Source organism: Rhinatrema bivittatum, chromosome 5 (assembly GCF_901001135.1).
Source record: "Rhinatrema bivittatum chromosome 5, aRhiBiv1.1, whole genome shotgun sequence".
Classification (NCBI taxonomy): Eukaryota; Metazoa; Chordata; class Amphibia; order Gymnophiona; family Rhinatrematidae; genus Rhinatrema; species Rhinatrema bivittatum.
The window spans coordinates 372,117,944-372,135,541 of record NC_042619.1 but is presented as its reverse complement, the minus strand read 5'-3'; the positions used below and the strand labels follow the sequence as shown (position 1 = coordinate 372,135,541).

At 44.6% G+C, this 17,598-nt stretch overlaps 1 protein-coding gene across 1 annotated transcript in view; it reads left to right on the top strand.

Moving 5' to 3' along the window:
• AFF3 (AF4/FMR2 family member 3) overlaps nucleotides 1–17,598 on the top strand; it is an 862,899-nt gene that overhangs the window by 388,341 nt on the left and 456,960 nt on the right. The window contains exon 12 of the mRNA XM_029603314.1: nucleotides 10,392–10,457. Coding sequence (XP_029459174.1) covers nucleotides 10,392–10,457 — 66 coding nt within the window. The remainder of the gene's footprint in view (nucleotides 1–10,391; nucleotides 10,458–17,598) is intronic.

The following is a 17,598-nucleotide window of genomic DNA, read 5'->3' as shown; positions in this document are numbered from 1 at the left end:
ATTCTGAAGTGAATAGGGAGCCAATGGAGATCTTTTAAGATGGGTGAGATGTGGTCTCTTCTTCTGGTATTCATGAGTATTCTTGCCGCCGCGTTTTGGACCATCTGCAGAGGTTTAGTGTATGAGGATGGGAGTCCTAGTAGGATCGCGTTGCAGTAATCTAACTTTGCAAAGATTATTGCTTGTAGTATTGTTCTAAAGTCATGAAAATGGAAAAGTGGTTTTATCCTTTTTAGCACTTGGAGTTTGTGGAAACAGTCCTTTGTAGTGCGGCTAACAAATGCTTTCAGATTCATCTTGTTATCGATTGTAGCTCCTAAGTCTCTGACTTGAGAGGAGAGAGGAATGTTTGGAGGGGTGCTGGAGTTATTGTTGTTTTCTGGTGAAATTAGCATGAGTTCCGTTTTGGTGGAGTTTAAAATGAGGTTTAGGCTGGCGAGCATGTCATTGATTTTTGAGTGGCATGATTCCCAGTATTCGAGAGATTTGACGAGAGATTCTTTAAGAGGGATCACTATCTGGATGTCGTCAGCATAGACAAAGTGTTTAAGTTTTAGATCAGTTAGAAGCTGGCACAGCGGAAGTATGTAAATATTGAACAGGGTGGGTGATAGGGAGGATCCCTGTGGGACTCCTACTGGCGCGTCATGGCGGGGCGATTCTTTGTTCTGGATTTTCACTTTGTAGCCTCTATTATTAAGGAACGTTTTGAACCAGGCTAGCGCTGAACCTATTATTCCAATGGCTGAGAGTTGGTTTATGAGGATGGTGTGGTTGACGGTGTCGAAGGTTGCAGAAAGGTCTAATAGAATCAGTAGGAATGATTGTCCTTTGTCGAGGCCCAGAATTAGGTAGTCTGTCAGCGAAACAAGGAGGGATTCTGTGCTGGAAGCTTTGCGGAACCCATATTGGGATGGGAAGAGGTGTTTGTTGTCTTCAATGTATTGAGAGATTTGAATGTTAACTAGTTTTTCCATGATCTTGGCTATGAGTGGTAGGTTAGCGATCGGGCGGAAGTTGTTCGGGTCAGCGGGGTCTAAGTTTGGCTTCTTTAGGAGAGGTTTGAGAGAAGCCAGTTTGAGATCGTCTGGGTAAAAGCCTTGAGATAGAGAGCAGTTGATTATGTCTCCCAGCGTTTGCGATATGGTGTCTGGGATTGTCAAGAGTAGTTTGGAAGGGATGTGGTCCGCAGGATGTGATGATCCTGCGGACCACATATCCATTTACATGGCAAGGTTTTGTGCATTCAGCCCCTTAACTGGTTAGATTTTAGCCGGATGGTGACTTATGCAGCTGAAACCTACCTGGATAAAAAAGAAGTATTCCAGCAGCATTTTGGGGAGAAGTTGAGTTATCCTACTAACTTTGCCAATTTTAAACCATAACTGGCAAAGGCCTAGTTTTATCAATTTGCTGTAAATATTGCATGCGATAGAAAAAGGGGCATATTTTATGGTAATTTCCTAATTATCACAATGTTAGCACTGAGAGAGAGAGAGGGAGAGAGAGAGAGAAAGAAAGAGAGAGAGAGAGAACCTACTTCCAAGGCCCTTGTATTAGTTAGCTATTTATATCTCTATGGGAGGCCCACCTAGTAACTTGAGGTGAAGTTTAAGTAGTAGTGTGGGGGTTAGGGGCCACTTTTACATGCAGAGTGAGACATACAAACAAAACAGTACACTCTTGTGAAGTTTTGAGGAAACTCACACAACGATGAGATTTGTACAGTGTTCTCTCAACCTAGCTTGATCGACTTGGTGGGCCTCCTATAGAGATATAAATAACTACTACAAGAGCCTTGTAGAGAGTCTCTCTCTCTCTCTCTCTCGTAGGGTTTATTGCACTGTATGGAAACTTTACCATGCAGTGTGATAATACTGATATGAAGTGGCAAGTAACCACGTGGTGTGGTAACTCCCAAATTTCCCTAAACATGCCCCTTTTTCTTAGCGAGTTATTAAGAATTTTTTATGAATCTAGGGGAGAATTAGCAAAAAAATCGCAAATTGCGTTATGGGCATATCGCACAACTTAACGCAATTGAAAAAGGTGTAGTTATTTTCAGTGTTAAAACTGTGCGATATCATGCGTTTGTGAAGCCAGCCCACTTTTTTCCAAAATCCTGTCCCCGACTCTTCCTCAATCCCTCCACTATTAAAAATTTGCATCGCACCATAACGCGATTTGATAAATGACCCTGCAAGTTAGCTAGTTTACTTTAGACCTGTTTCAGAGCAGGCCAAGACATATCCGGTCTTGAGTGGCCATATAACTTACTACTTATCCGGATATCTTCAGAAGATGTCTGGGTAAGTAGCACTGTCAAAAAAAGTAAAGGTGCCTGTGGCCCAAATCTCCCCCCACCCAATTTCCTATATGGTCTTATTGGACCGTGCACCTCCCCAAAACCCCTCAAAGGTTAATGAAAACTGTAACCATCCCAAGGCCAGGCTCCCCTCTCACCCCTTCCCCATTTAAAATAATTTTTTAATCTGTCCTCCCAACCACGTACTTTCTCACCCACCTGCAGTTCAAAATATCCATGCCCCACACCCTTCTGACCCCTCTTGACTCTCCATCCCAACCCCTGATACCAAAAACGATCCCCCTGCTGAGAGCGAGCTCTATACTCACCCGCTTCTAGTGATCCAGCGCTGCTTCAATTAGAAGCAGCGCTGGAAGCGTAAACTGGTAGTTTTTGATATCAGATGACTTTAAGCAAGTAATTTCAGCATGACATTTATCCAGCTGAATAAAGAGGACAGGTTATCCTGCTCACTTTAGCCAGATAACCTACCCACTAGCCATCCTCCTAAATATGATCCTTATTGTAAATAGCAAACTGTGATACCTTGATTGAGTTTTACAAAAAGATTGGTATCAAACTTCAGGACAATGTTTATCATTTTTACATTCACTTTTGGTTTTTGAACTTATCAAGCTATCCAGTCCCGTGCAACTTTGATCTCATTGTGGAAGTGTACCCTGCCTTTTGCTGGTGACCCATTTTGAAAATATACTGATGATCTCTGCTGGGATAAGAGATCAAATAATATAAGAACAGAGGACAAAGAATCATGTGACGAGGGATATTTCTAAAATGTGGATGTTTTGAATGTGAGATACTCGGGATGGTTCAGATATAACAACCCATGTTGCAGATGTGTTACTTCAGCTTGTGAGTGTGGAATGAGACTTACAACAAGACTGGTACCGAACTGAGAGATGGTGTTTAATTAATTATTACTTTTAATTTTGCTTCTGAAGTTATCAAGATTCTAATTTAAATTGGGGCTGGAGCGCCCTTCTGATCCTGTCAAGCTTGATCTCGTGTTAGAAACATATCCTAGCCTTTGTTGGTGACACACTTTGAATACCTATGAGAGATTTTTGCTGGGATAGGAGAGTAACAGCTTGAGCACAGAGAGAACAGAGTCCTTTGCATAATAAGTGACTTTATTTGATCCTGCAATAGAGAACAATATGCTTTACTTTTATTTGCTACTAAAATGGATCCTTTGTTGCAAATGATTGAAGTTAACTGCCTCAATTACTGATCCAAAGAATTTTCTTTTACTTTTGTCCATTTCTTAATATTATTCTGTGTGACAATAGTGATATGTGAAATCTAAAGAAATATATTGAGACACTTTCCTCATTACCACTAGCCCAAAGCGTTTCCTTTAGAGCTCTTGGAAAATTAGAGGAAGGAAGGAAGAAAGGAAGAATAGTAAAAGGAAGGAGGCAGGAGAGTCTGGGCTCTGAAGCACACTGGGTGGAGATAGTGTGCTTCTGGGAGGGAGCAGGGAGGGGAAGGGGTAATAAGTGGGGATGGGATCGATGTGAATGACTTTGTCTGTGTGGATTGAGCAGATAAGGAGCATTATATCCAACAAAGTAGCTGTAATGATTAATATGCGGGATGGGAATTTATGCAAGATTTGGGGAAAATCCTGGCTGGGAGAGTTCTCCTATTGGAAATGATTTATGCCTGGTATTAGGAACTTTATCTTCGTTGATCTATGGCTAGTCTGAAAATCTGTACCTTGAATATTGATGGTTAACACTCTACAAAAAAAAAAAAAGGAAAAATAATGTTTACAACATTTAGGAAATGGACGATGAGTTCAGCCTTTATCCGGGAAACTCATTTAGATCATCAAGAATATCAGAAATTGAAATGTGAATGGGTGGGACAATGTTTTTATTCTTCTTGCACAGGAAAACAAAGAGGAGTAGCTATTTTAATAAATAAAAATGTTCCCTTTGAGTTTGAAAGGCAATTCACAGATGTTAATGGACATTATATATAATTATATCAGGAACACTGTATGATCAAAAAATTATATTGTGCATAAAGGGGTAGATTTTAAAAAACTGTGCCCGCGCGTACTTTTGTTCGCGCGACCGGCACAAACAAAAGTACGCCAGATTTTAATAGATACGCGCGAAGCCGTGCGTATCTTTTAAAATCCGGGGTCGGTGCGCGCGCAAGGCTGTGAAAAATCGGCAGCCTGTATGCACTGAGCCGCGCAGCCTGCTTCCGTTCCCTCCGAGGCCACTCCGAAATTGGAGCGGCCTTGGAGGGAACTTTCCTTCCACCCCCCTGCACCTTCCCCTCCCTTCCCCTACCTAACCTACCCCCCCAGCCCTATCTAAACTCCCCCTACCTTTGTTTGAGAAGTTACGCCTGCCCAAGGCAGGCGTAACTCGTGTGCACTGGCCCGGCCACCGGCGCGCGATTCCCCGGCCCAGGAGCAGTTTTGGAGGCCTCGGCCACGCCCCCGGAATGCCCCTGGGCAGGAACCACGCCCGCGTTCCCGCCCCCGGATGACGCACCGTCGTGACACGCCCCAGACACGCCCCCCCAGGAAAGCCCCGGGACTTACACGTGTCCCGGGGCTTGCGCGCGCCGCCGAGCCTATTCAACATAGGCTCGGCGCGCGCAGGGGGAGGTTGGGGCAGGTTTTCAGGGGGTACACGCGTATCTTACGCGCGTACCCCTTTGAAAATCTGCCCCAAAGATTGCATCTAATCAATATTCACAAAGAGTACAACTTTAAACCTGCGTACGCACCCATTTATACATATATATAAGCGTATGCAAATTTACTACTGTATTTTATATCCTGTGCAGATTATACAGCTAAGTAGTGACATTTATCAGGATAAATTCTGACTTATCTGGTTAAGTAACAGAAAATCTTCTCCTTAGCCGGATAAGTCTGAAAAGCGCTACTTGTCCATCTAAGTAACGCTTTTTAGACTTATCATAGCCGAATAAGTCTGGAAAAAAATTCTACTTAGATGAATAAGTCTTAAAAGACAACTTATTCAGCTATGTCAAATAGCCAGCGTCTTTAGACTTATCTGGAAACGTCTGACTTAGCCTGAAATGTCTGTAAAGCGCTACTTAGATGGACATGTAGCACTTTACAGACTTATCCAGCTAAGTAGTGTCTTTGCTGCTACTTAGCCAGATAATTCCGAAATTGTCTAAGTAGCAGTAAAGGTGCTAATTAAATGGATAACTCAGAATTTAGCTGGATAAGTGTGCATAATTGATATATCCATGTATTTTTATTTCAAATTTTAAAGTGATATGCGGGGCCAACGTTTACGTGCATAAATCCCAATTTTAAACCGGTGAAAGCAGCACGCGTTGGGCTGTTACCTGCACATATTTACTTCTACTCTTTTTCAGGTGTAAGTTAGAGTAAAATTTATTATAGCCAAAAACTGAATGGGTGAGGGATCTGGGTAAACTGGGAGGAATACAGGCTGAAGAACCAGAAGGGTCTTAATGACCTAAAGACAGACGCGTTATTTCCTTCACGCGTGTAAAAGCGTGAAGGAAATAACATGTAAAAGCCGTCAAATGTAAAAGCCGTCAAATCCTAAGGAAAAATATGCTAATAATGCATCCTTGTGTAACCACTAAAAATTAGGAGCACACATATGCACGCTAGGCTTATTTTAAATAGTATGCATGTACTTGTGCGTATGATTTAAAATTCCAGCGATTGTGGGCTCGCACCCACATAATTGCATATATGGGCACATGCACGCTCATTTTAAAGTTACCAGCAGGATGAATTAGCCATGACACATGAGTAACGTCATCCAACAGCACCGAATGGACCTTTCTCTCTAATGGGGGTTCCTGTGCAAGTACTGCCTAGTAAGCCTCACGTCTTTCATAGCTTAGCATTGCGAGTTAGTCGACTCTCCAGGGAGGTGGGCAGGCAGGTATTAAGCATGGCTAATTCAGCCTGCTGTCTACAGAGAACACTGTTTATGGTAAACAAATATGCTTTTCTCTGTTGAAAAGCAGGGCTGAATTAGCCATGATATGTGGGAAGACCCAAGCTGAGGGTAACACTGTAGAGCACTTTCTAAACAAGCAACCCAACTCCCTGTGGATAGTGGGCTAGATGGAGAAGAGGTTACACAAAACTGTTCAAAGTTACAGTCAACCCTGGAGAGGTTGTCCAGATAGTAGTGCAATGTGAAGGTATGCACAGATGACCAAGTCTCAGTTTTGCAGATGCCTTTGATGGATACAGCCCTAAGATGGGCAACTGAAATAGCCATCACTCTGATTTGGTGAGCCTTGATGGAATCTATGATCTGAAGGCCAGCTAGCCCAGAAGTTCTCAACCCAGTCTTCAGGTCATACCTAGCCAGTCAGGTTTTCAGAATATCCACAATGAGTATGCTTGAGATATATTTGCATACAATGGAGACAAGGCATGCAAATCTACCCTATACAAATTTATTGTGGATAACCTGAAAACTGACTGGCTAGCTGTGTCCACTTAACTAGCCCATAGCAGTTTCCAATACAGTGCAGTAAATTGTACATTGGCAATTTGTACTCATATGCTTGATGGTAAGACCGCTTCCTCCAAAGGTAGTAGGCCAGAGCCCTTTTGCAGTCTAGTGTGTGAAGGGCCTTTTTCCCCCTATGTGCATGAGGCCTTGGAAGGAACATAGGCAAGACAATAGATTGATCGATGTGAAAAGCAGAGGCCATTTTTGAGAGAAACTTAGGGTGAGTGTGGTGCACTGAATGTATGGAGAATAACAAACCAAGTCGTGAAATTCACTTATATGCCTAGATGAAATAATGGTAACAAACACAATGAAGGCACTATATATTTTCTCTTACATCAACACATAATATATACCTTAGGAGAAAACTAATTTAAACCCAACTAAATGTTTAATAAGCATATATCAAAAAATCTTTACATGACATACATCAGATCCTATCTATATATGCTAAAAACTACCTATTACAATCATCCACCACCATTCATACACAATTAAAAATACACTATATCAAAAAGTACAAGATTAATGGAAACATTAACAATATTTTAAATATCTGTTCACTGGAAAGAATTCCTTATAAGATCAAGGATGAAGGGAAATAATTTGGAAATAATTTGGATTCAGCAGTAGTGCATCAGTGACATATGAAGAAGAAATTCAGTTGAAATGAACTCTGGGAATGATAATTGTTAGAAATGATGCTCTAAAATATTTAAAGGCTTGAACATATTGAAAATATTGTTAATGTTTTCATTAATCTTGTACTTAGAGCATTGCAGGAGGTAATCAACTCCTAGTCAGTCTGCTTTGAAATAGAAGGAGACAGCCAGAAGTCCAACTTCTTGGGGAGAGCCAGGGAAAAGCTTAAATTAGCTAGCCAAATCTGGGGGAGGGTCTGTTTAAAATCAATAGCAGATACAGTATCCAGTGAACAGCCCTGGCCAAGTGTTAACTGTTAACTCCCTCCCACCCAACCCACCCACTCCTAGGTTTGTTTTTCTGATATAGTCTGCCTAAATACATAATTGGCAACAAAATAAATTAGTAATTTGGTAGTTCCTTAGGTGTTATCCATCAAATAAATTTAACAAAATGAGGACTATCCAGTATCCAGTGTAACTATTGTGGAGCCTTTATTCTCAGGGAAATCATCTGGAAACTTAGGACTTGCCCTATTTGCTCATAACTCTCTTCTTTGAAAAAAGAGCTGGCTGAAGTTACAGCTGAATTAGCTGCAATAAAGAAAGTTTCACCCACTTTATATTATTCAGGAATTAATTCCACATTACCACATAAAAAACAAAAGTCAAGGAAAAAGGGGTTTACAATGGGCTCAGGCAGGATAAGACCTGTGACCCACAGACACCCATTCTTGACAGCTGTGCAGCCAAGATTACCCCCTTACTCACATAGGACATTAAGGAACTCAAAAAACAGAATTACAGTGGGCTCTGGTAGAATACGACCTGTGATGCGGAGACACACTGTATCAAGTGACACAAGCGCAAAAAGCCTTCTCTGTATTAGTTATTGAAGAAGCTCTTACGAAAGAGATTGAAGTGATGAGAGTGAGATAATCTCTGTCCTCAAACACCTTCTACACTATTCTTGCCACCAATGGAAAAGGGGGAAAGGCATTGAGGACTTGTGTAATCCAAGGAAATAGGAAGCAGTCCAAGATAAGTTGAAGGCTACTTGGATGGATATAACAAAACTCTGTGACCTTTTTATTCCCCTCTGTGGTGAAAGAGTCAACTATGGGACTACCCCAGAGATTGAAAAGGTTCTTCACTATCAATTGACTCAGTGACCACTCATGAGGTAGGAAGATCCGATTGAGGCAGACCGCAAGTATATTCACTGTTCTCAGGAGATAGGTCACTTGTAACGAGGCTCTGTGGTTGATCACCCAGTTCCAAATCAACTTGTCCTCCAAACAAAGGGCCAAGGATCCTATACCCCCATGCTTGATAATATAAAACATCTGATTGCTGTATTGTAAGGAGTTGTTCACAATAAAAATTAAAAAATTAAATTGTAAAAAAAAAAACAAAAAAAACACTTGATTGATATCTGATTGTCTGAATCAGAATCTTCATTCCATGAAAAGACCTGGAGAACACACTGAGAGCATTCCAAATGGTTTATAATTCCAACAAATAGATATTGAACCAACACTCAGCCTTGGTTCATGTGCCTTGAGTGTGCATCATTTTAGTGTGTGTTCCCCATCCCTCAGTTGATGTGTCAGAGCTCAGTCACCTGACATGGCAAAAATCTTAGTGGGGATCCCGTCTCCATAACATTCAAGCTAAGCCACCACCATAGAGACAACTTCATCACTGGGGTTATGACGAATGGCCATGAGAAGAGCTGAGTCTACTGATTCCACTGTAGGTAGAGGCTCTACTTAAGAGACCTCATGTTGAGATGTGCGAGAAGGACCACATGAAATGCTGCAGCCACCTGTCCCATCAGCTCCAGGAAAGTATGGGCCTAGATGTGTGAGGGCAGTAACAACCCGGAGGCCAACATTCTTAAACTGAGGGCCCTTTCAGATGGCAGGAGTGTTTTCTCCAAAACAGAAAAGTCCCAAAATGTGTTTAGTATAGGTGGAAACCAAACAAGCCTTCAATACACCACCTAAAACCCCATTTACATTATCACCACCATGAAACACTTTTCAAAACTCCGCGGACACGAGCCCATGTTTCGAACTGTTGTTCTTCATCAGGGCAATATTATCCAGTCGGTTACGGCAGTTGCATCAAGTGTTTCATGGTGGCAAGAATATAAATGGCGTTTCATGTTGAGTGAAGTTGGGAGTTATATCTGTACAAAGTCCTCAATGGAGAGAGTATTCATCGTGGAGTTTAATTAATCAGACAAGTCACACCATTGTTTTGAACAATATATTGTATATTTAATTGACTTTTAAGTGCAATGAAAAAACAAAAAATGTCATGGGATATTCTTAGAGACCGATGATTATATATAAAACTGATGTTTTTTGAAGTGTTTTATTATACTCTACTGATGAAGCCTAGTATGATGGTCTATTATTATATGCATTGAAAATTGGATTTTAGGTGGTGTATTGAAGGCTTGCAGGAATGATTTCTCCACCAGGGAATCTATCCATGCGCTGATGAATTTGAGCCATTGAGTTGGAACGAGATTGGATTTGGGGTAGTTGATAAGAAATCCAAAAGACTGATGGAGTTCAATGGTCCTATCCTGGACATCAAGAACCATCTCCCAAGATGAGCCTATCACAAGCCAGTCATCAAGATATGGAAAGACGCAAATCCCTTGGTGGCAAAGGAATGCCACTACTACCACTAGGCACTTCATTAAGGCCCTCAATGCTGCTGAGAGACTGAACAGAAGGATTTTGTAATAATAGTGGGATTTATGCACCACAATGTGAAGATACTTCCAGCGAATCAGATGGATTGGGACATGGGTATAAGCATTCTTCAGGTCCAGTGTCACATCCAATCATTCTGCTGGATGAAGAAGAAGATAGCGTTCTTCTTGAACTTCTCCTGTAGATTGCTGTTCAGTTTTTGCTGATCCAGGATGAGCTGCAAGCCTCCCAACTTCATAAGAATAAGAAGGTATCGGGAGTAGAACCTCTGGCAACATTCCTGGGGTAGGACCTCCTCTATGGCCCTTTAATGAAAAAGCAATTCCACCTCCAGGTGGAGCTGAGCTATGTGAAACGAAGCTAAACTGAAAGTCAGATGAGAGAAGCACAGGGTGTGGGAGAAGCACAAATAGTAGCCACAGTACAAAATTAGTAGGACCCAGTGGTCCCTCTTGATATTCTTGGTCAGGAACAGCTGGATACTGCCTCTGACTGGAGGATCTGAGGTCTGCAACTGTGGCACCATCAAAAACTTGGTCCTGATTTTGGTTGGGCCTGTGGTTGTTGCTTCAGTTGTCTCTGTTCTCACTGGTGCCCTCTCACTGAGAGCTGTTGTGTAGGCAGAGTAGGTGGGACTCTGTACCTCTAGAAAGGCCAGAAAGGGCATCACTGATAGAAAGGCTGTTTATAAGAAAAGTGAGATCTCATCATTTATGGTAGGTCCATTGCACCTGACAGAGATTGGATTGCTGCATGTTGCTCTTTTTGTGCAACCATAATCCTGAAATTGCCCCCAAAGAAGTTGTGGCCAGCACATGGAACATCAGTCAGTTTCTCATGGATGTCTTCCCTGAGGCCACTAGCCTAAGCCAAGCCATGCGATGGGCCATGATGGCCATGGCCGATGAATGAGCTGCAGTGTTAAAGGATTCATACACAGAACAGATGAGGTGACGCTGACACTCCTCCATGTCCAGAAAACCTGATGGCAAGATTTGTGTTCTCCTAAGGAGAAAATCTGCGGCTTTAATTTCTCTACAGAATCATGCAGGTAATGGACCTGTTATGACCATCGGTCGCAGACGGCTGTGACCGATTCAACTCACGTCATGTGTTGCCCTACTTTCCTCTTCGGGTCAACTTGCGGCTCTGGCTAGCCGCTACTGCCACATACCTCCGGGTTCTCAAGCCTCCTCGTGGCGGCCGGGACACCACTGCCACCCACGCTGACTCCAGTCCTTCCTAGGCGCGTGCACGTGCCACCGGGCCTCCCTTTGAAGGCCAAACGATCAGGGGCATCCCTGACTGATGACATCACAAGGTTTGGATTCATAAGCACCTCCCGCGCCCTGTGCTAGCTGACTTGGCAACGAGTTCCTTCGCTACTGGTGCTTGCTACTGTCTCCTAGGACCCGTGGTTCCTGTTTCGGATCTACTTGCAGCTCTGGACTCTGGCTCGGGTACCCACTCCTCAGGGGCATACTCGCGCTCCAGTTGGAGACCTCATCTCCTGGCTGCCCCACTCCTTGGGGTAGTCCCTGCGCCTTCCAGAGACCATGCCTGCTGGTTTCCCTGCTCCTCGGGGTTGCCCCTCAAACTACCTTACTGCTTTGGAGACTCGACCCTGTGCGTCCTCGCTCCTCTGGGCAGTGTCTATGCCAGTGACTGTACTCCGCGCTTCCCCGCTCCTCGGGACAGTGCCTACATTCTACACCAGTGACTGTATCCTGCGCTTTCCCGCTCCTCGGGGCAGTGCCTACGTTCTACACCAGAAACTGTACTCAGCACCTCCCCACTCCTCGGGGCAGTCCTTGCTTCTCTACCAAGAGATTCCATCGTATTCAGCCCCGCTCCTCGGGGCAGCTTACATCACCACTTGGAGATTCAACTCGGGCTTCCCCGCTCCTCGGGTCAGCCTACGTCATCACACCAGAGCCTCTCTAGCTATGCTGTCCCGCCCCTTGGGACAGTCTCTGCTGCATTCCTCCAGAAGATTCTGTCTAGCGCTCCCTGCTCCTCAGGGGCCTGCCTAGCGATTTTCTGTTGGAGGATCCTGCTCTGGCACTTGTATCTCCAGTGCTGCCTGAATACTGTGGGTTCCCTCAGAACTGTGTCTCTTACCCCACTCCTAGGGACCCCTCACAGTACTCTCTCTACATACTCCTGCGATCATGTGGCTGTGACGCAGGATGTTCTACCTCTCTGCCAGTACTGCTGTATCTCCTGCCGCAGCTGACCTCGCCTCCTGACGGTGAGGACCTGTGGTGCTCCTCTCCCACAGGTGGTATTATCCCTCACCTCGGGCTAAGGGTCCACGAAACCCACGGATCCTAACAGATTGCCAAGTCCATGGACCCAGCAGTGGTCTCAGCTATACAGGCCATTCCTGGCCTGGCACAAAGAATCAGCAAGCAACAAACATTTCTGGAAAAACTGGCAGCAGCTATTGACAACTTGAGCACTCATTTAGATGCCACTGTGACTGCTGCCACGACGTTTACCAAGCTCAATTCCTCCACCTCTATGCCGGTTCCTCAGCCTACCGTGCCCTTGCCGGCACTTCCACGCTTTTCAAGGAACCCTCTTATGTGCAGGGGTTTCCTGAATCAATGAAATATGCACTTATGCCTGCAACCGACCTACAGATGTAATCACAAAGACGATCTACATCCTTTCCCTTCTGGATGGTAAGGCTTTGACCTGGGCGTCACCCCTCTGGGAGCGTGCTGACCCAGTTCTTCGTGACCTGCCCGGGTTTCTTGCCTTATTTCACTCCGTCTTTGACGACCCTGGCAGAAGAGCCATTTCCAGTTCCTCACTTCATCTACAACAAGGCTCTCGGCCATTAACAGTCTACGTCATAGAATTCAGGACCCTTTTATCAGAACTGCACTGGGACTCAGTCTGCTTACGGTCCATCTTCCTCGAAAGTCTGAGTTCCCGGATCAAAGATGAGTTGGCGGCTCGTGAATTACCTGCATCCCTGGACTCATTGATAGACCTAGCTGGTCACATTGACCGCCACTTGCAAGAGCGCTCACAGGAGTCTAGAGCCTCCAGGAAATCTACACCAAGCTCAGCCCGAATTCGATGTTCATCTTCACCCAGGCTGAATGCGGTCCAGAGCAAAGTTGAGGATAAGCCAATGCAAATGGGTCAGAGCAGACTTTCTCCCAAAGAATGACGTCGTCGCCAGCAATCCGGCCTCTGCCTGTACTGCGGCAAATCCGGACATGCCATAGCCTCGTGTCCAGTCTGTCTGAGAAACTCCCAGTCCTAGGTTCAGCAGGAGGACTGCTCCTAGGCCTGACTTCGCCTTCTCCTCCGTTGACAGTACCCGTCTCCATCCAGCTGGACAATCAGGAGCTCCACACTCTGGCTTGGGTGGACTCTGGAGCTGGTGGGAATTTTATTTTAAAGCAATTGACCGAGCACCTCCAGATCCCCACCATCCGCTCCCCAGTGCCCTTACTCCTCTCGTCTATCCATGGAGAACCATTACCTGGTGAGGTAACTCATACCACGGCTCCTATTCAGCTATTCAGGATCTCTGCACGGAGACCATTTCCTTCCACATTCTGGACAAAGCCATACATCCTGTGGTCCTGGGACTGCCATGGCTACAGCAACACACCCCTCAGTTTGACTGGGCCACTTTACAACTCTCTCGCTGGGGCTCCTCCTGCTGTGACAACTGTCTGGAGACCGTTTCGCCCCTGCCATGCCTGAATGCTTCACTCTCTCCTCCCGGCCTTCCTCCGCAATATTCTTCATATACTGATGTGTTCTCCAAGAAGGCCATGGACACCTTACCCCTGCATCTCTCATATGATTGCGCAATCAACTTATTGCCCAACACGGAGCTTCATCAGGGTAGGGTCTACCTTTTATCGCTAACAGAGACTCAGGCTATGTCAGAGTATATCCGCGAGAACCTGGCCCAAAGGCTTCATTCCGCTCTCCAAGACTCCCGGGGAACGGGTTTCTTATTTGTAGGGAAGAAAGATGGCTCTCTCCATTCCTGCATTGATTACCAAGGCCTAAACGAGATCACCCTAAAGGATCGCTATCCATTGCCTTTGATTTCGGAGCTTTTCGATAGATTTCAGGGAGCTAAAATCTTCTCCAAATTGGACCTCAGGGGAGCTTACAATTTGGTCTGTATCTGCAAAGTCGATGAATGGAAAACCGCATTTAACATGCGTGACACTCACTTTGAATACCTTGTGATGCCATTTGGCCATTGCAATGCTCCTGTGGTCTTTCAGAATCTGATGAATGAGGTCTTTAGAGATATGCTTCACCAATGTGCTATGGTGTACCTTGACGACATCTTAGTATTTTCCCAAGACCCTCAAAGCCACCGCCAGGATATCTCTCCTGTCCTCCAACGTCTATTGGACAATCAACTTTATGCCAAACTTGAAAAGTGTTCTTTTGAACCAGGAGACCATTCCTTTCCTTGGCCTCATGGTTTCCAGTCAAGGGTTCAGAATGTATTCCCAGAAATTGAAGAGTATTCGCGATTGGAACTAACCTATGGGCCTCAAGTCACTATAATTAAGCTAGCCTTTGAGGAATGGCGGCCCTGGCTCGAGGGAGCCCAACACCAGATCACAGTGTATACCAACCATATTTAAAAAGGGCTCCAGGGGCGATCCGGGAAACTACAGACCGGTTAGCCTGACTTCAGTGCCAGGAAAAATAATGGAAAGTGTTCTAAACATCAAAATCACAGAACATATAGAAAGACATGGTTTAATGGAACAAAGTCAGCATGGCTTTACCCAGGGCAAGTCTTGCCTCACAAATCTGCTTCATTTTTTTGAAGGAGTTAATAAACATGTGGATAAAGGTGAACCGGTAGATATAGTATACTTGGATTTTCAGAAGGCGTTTGACAAAGTTCCTCATGAGAGGCTTCTAGGAAAAGTAAAAAGTCATGGGATAGGTGGCGATGTCCTTTCATGGATTGCAAACTGGCTAAAAGACAGGAAACAGAGAGTAGGATTAAATGGGCAATTTTCTCAGTGGAAGGGAGTGGACAGTGGAGTGCCTCAGGGATCTGTATTGGGACCCTTACTGTTCAATATATTTATAAATGATCTGGAAAGAAATACGACGAGTGAGATAATCAAATTTGCAGATGACACAAAATTGTTCAGAGTAGTTAAATCACAAGCAGATTGTGATAAATTGCAGGAAGACCTTGTGAGACTGGAAAATTGGGCATCCAAATGGCAGATGAAATTTAATGTGGATAAGTGCAAGGTGATGCATATAGGAAAAAATAACCCATGCTATAATTACACAATGTTGGGTTCCATATTAGGTGCTACAACCCAAGAAAGAGATCTAGGTGTCATAGTGGATAACACATTGAAATCGTCGGTGCAGTGTGCTGCGGCAGTCAAAAAAGCAAACAGAATGTTGGGAATTATTAGAAAAGGAATGGTGAATAAAACGGAAAATGTCATAATGCCTCTGTATCGCTCCATGGTGAGACCGCACCTTGAATACTGTGTACAATTCTGGTCGCCGCATCTCAAAAAAGATATAATTGCGATGGAGAAGGTACAGAGAAGGGCTACCAAAATGATAAGGGGAATGGAACAACTCCCCTATGAGGAAAGACTAAAGAGGTTAGGACTTTTCAGCTTGGAGAAGAGACGACTGAGGGGGGATATGATAGAGGTGTTTAAAATCATGAGAGGTCTAGAACGGGTAGATGTGAATCGGTTATTTACTCTTTCGGATAGTAGAAAGACTAGGGGGCACTCCATGAAGTTAGCATGGGGCACATTTAAAACTAATCGGAGAAAGTTCTTTTTTACTCAACGCACAATTAAACTCTGGAATTTGTTGCCAGAGAATGTGGTTAGTGCAGTTAGTATAGCTGTGTTTAAAAAAGGATTGGATAAGTTCTTGGAGGAGAAGTCCATTACCTGCTATTAAGTTCACTTAGAGAATAGCCACTGCCATTAGCAATGGCTACATGGAATAGACTTAGTTTTTGGGTACTTGCCAGGTTCTTATGGCCTGGATTGGCCACTGTTGGAAACAGGATGCTGGGCTTGATGGACCCTTGGTCTGACCCAGTATGGCATTTTCTTATGTTCTTATGTTAACCACAAAAACCTTGAGTATATATGCCGTGCTCAGTGCTTGAACCATCATCAGGCCTATTGGGCCCTTTTTTTTACCCGATTTAATTACCTGCTGTGCTACCGACCTGGCAACAAAAATTGCCATGCCAATGCTCTCTCCAGATCCTTCATCCCAGAGGATGTCCCTGACACTCCATGGCACATAATTGACCCCGCTAAGGTCATCATGTCTGCCACGTTTCCAGTACCACCTGGCAAAACAGTGGTCCCTTGCCAGTTACGACGGAGGGTTCTTCGGTGGGCTCACGACTCCTTGATTGCAGGACACCCTGGACTGTCTAGAACTCTTTCCATGCCCCAGCAGTTCTACTGGTGGCCTACCATGAAGAAGGACATACAGGCCTATGTAGAGTCTGTCCCACTTGTGTCCGTCATAAGCCTCAGGTGGGACTCTTGCGACAGTTGTCTATTCTGAGTGAGCCATGGACCCATATCACGATGGATTTCATTGTGGAACTTCCTTCCTCCAGCAGCAACAACACCATTTGGGTCACCATCAACCGTTTTAAAAAAATGGCCCAGTTCATGGCTCTGCTGGTCTCCCTTCAGCACCACAATTGGCTAATTTGTTTATCAGTCATGTGTTGGAGCTCCATGGCCTTCCTAAACATATCCTCTCAGACCATGGAGTCCAATTCACTGCCTGCTTTTGGAGATCTCTCTGCAAAACATTCAACATCTCATTAGATTTCACCTCGGCTTACCATTCCCAAGCCAATGGACAGATAGAAACGATGAATAGGACCTTGAAACAGTTTCTGCGGGCCTACGTGAATCTACGGCAGAATGATTGGGCCCAATTCCTTCCTTGGGCGGAGTTCGCCCTGAATTCCCATCAGTCTGCCTCCACTGGTTCATTGTCCTTCCAGGTGGTCTATGGATGTCAGCCTCTGCCACCGCTTCTGCTTCCACTGTCTGTGCCCTCACCAGTAGCACAGTCAACCACCCAGGAGTTGCATCAACTTTGGAACAGCACAAAGCAGCTGCTTCAGCAAGCAGCCCAAAGATGAAAAAGGTTTTTTGATGCACACCATCGTGAAGCTCCCCGGTTTAAACTGGGCGATAAGTTGTGGCTCAGCACCCAGTTTATCCGACTTAAGCTGCCTTCAGCCCGCTTCGCTCCGCCGGTTAGGTCCAATTATCTATATACTCCAGCTGCCCACCTCTCTCAAAATCCACAATGCCTTCCATATATTGATACTAAACCCCTTGGTACTGTCCGGC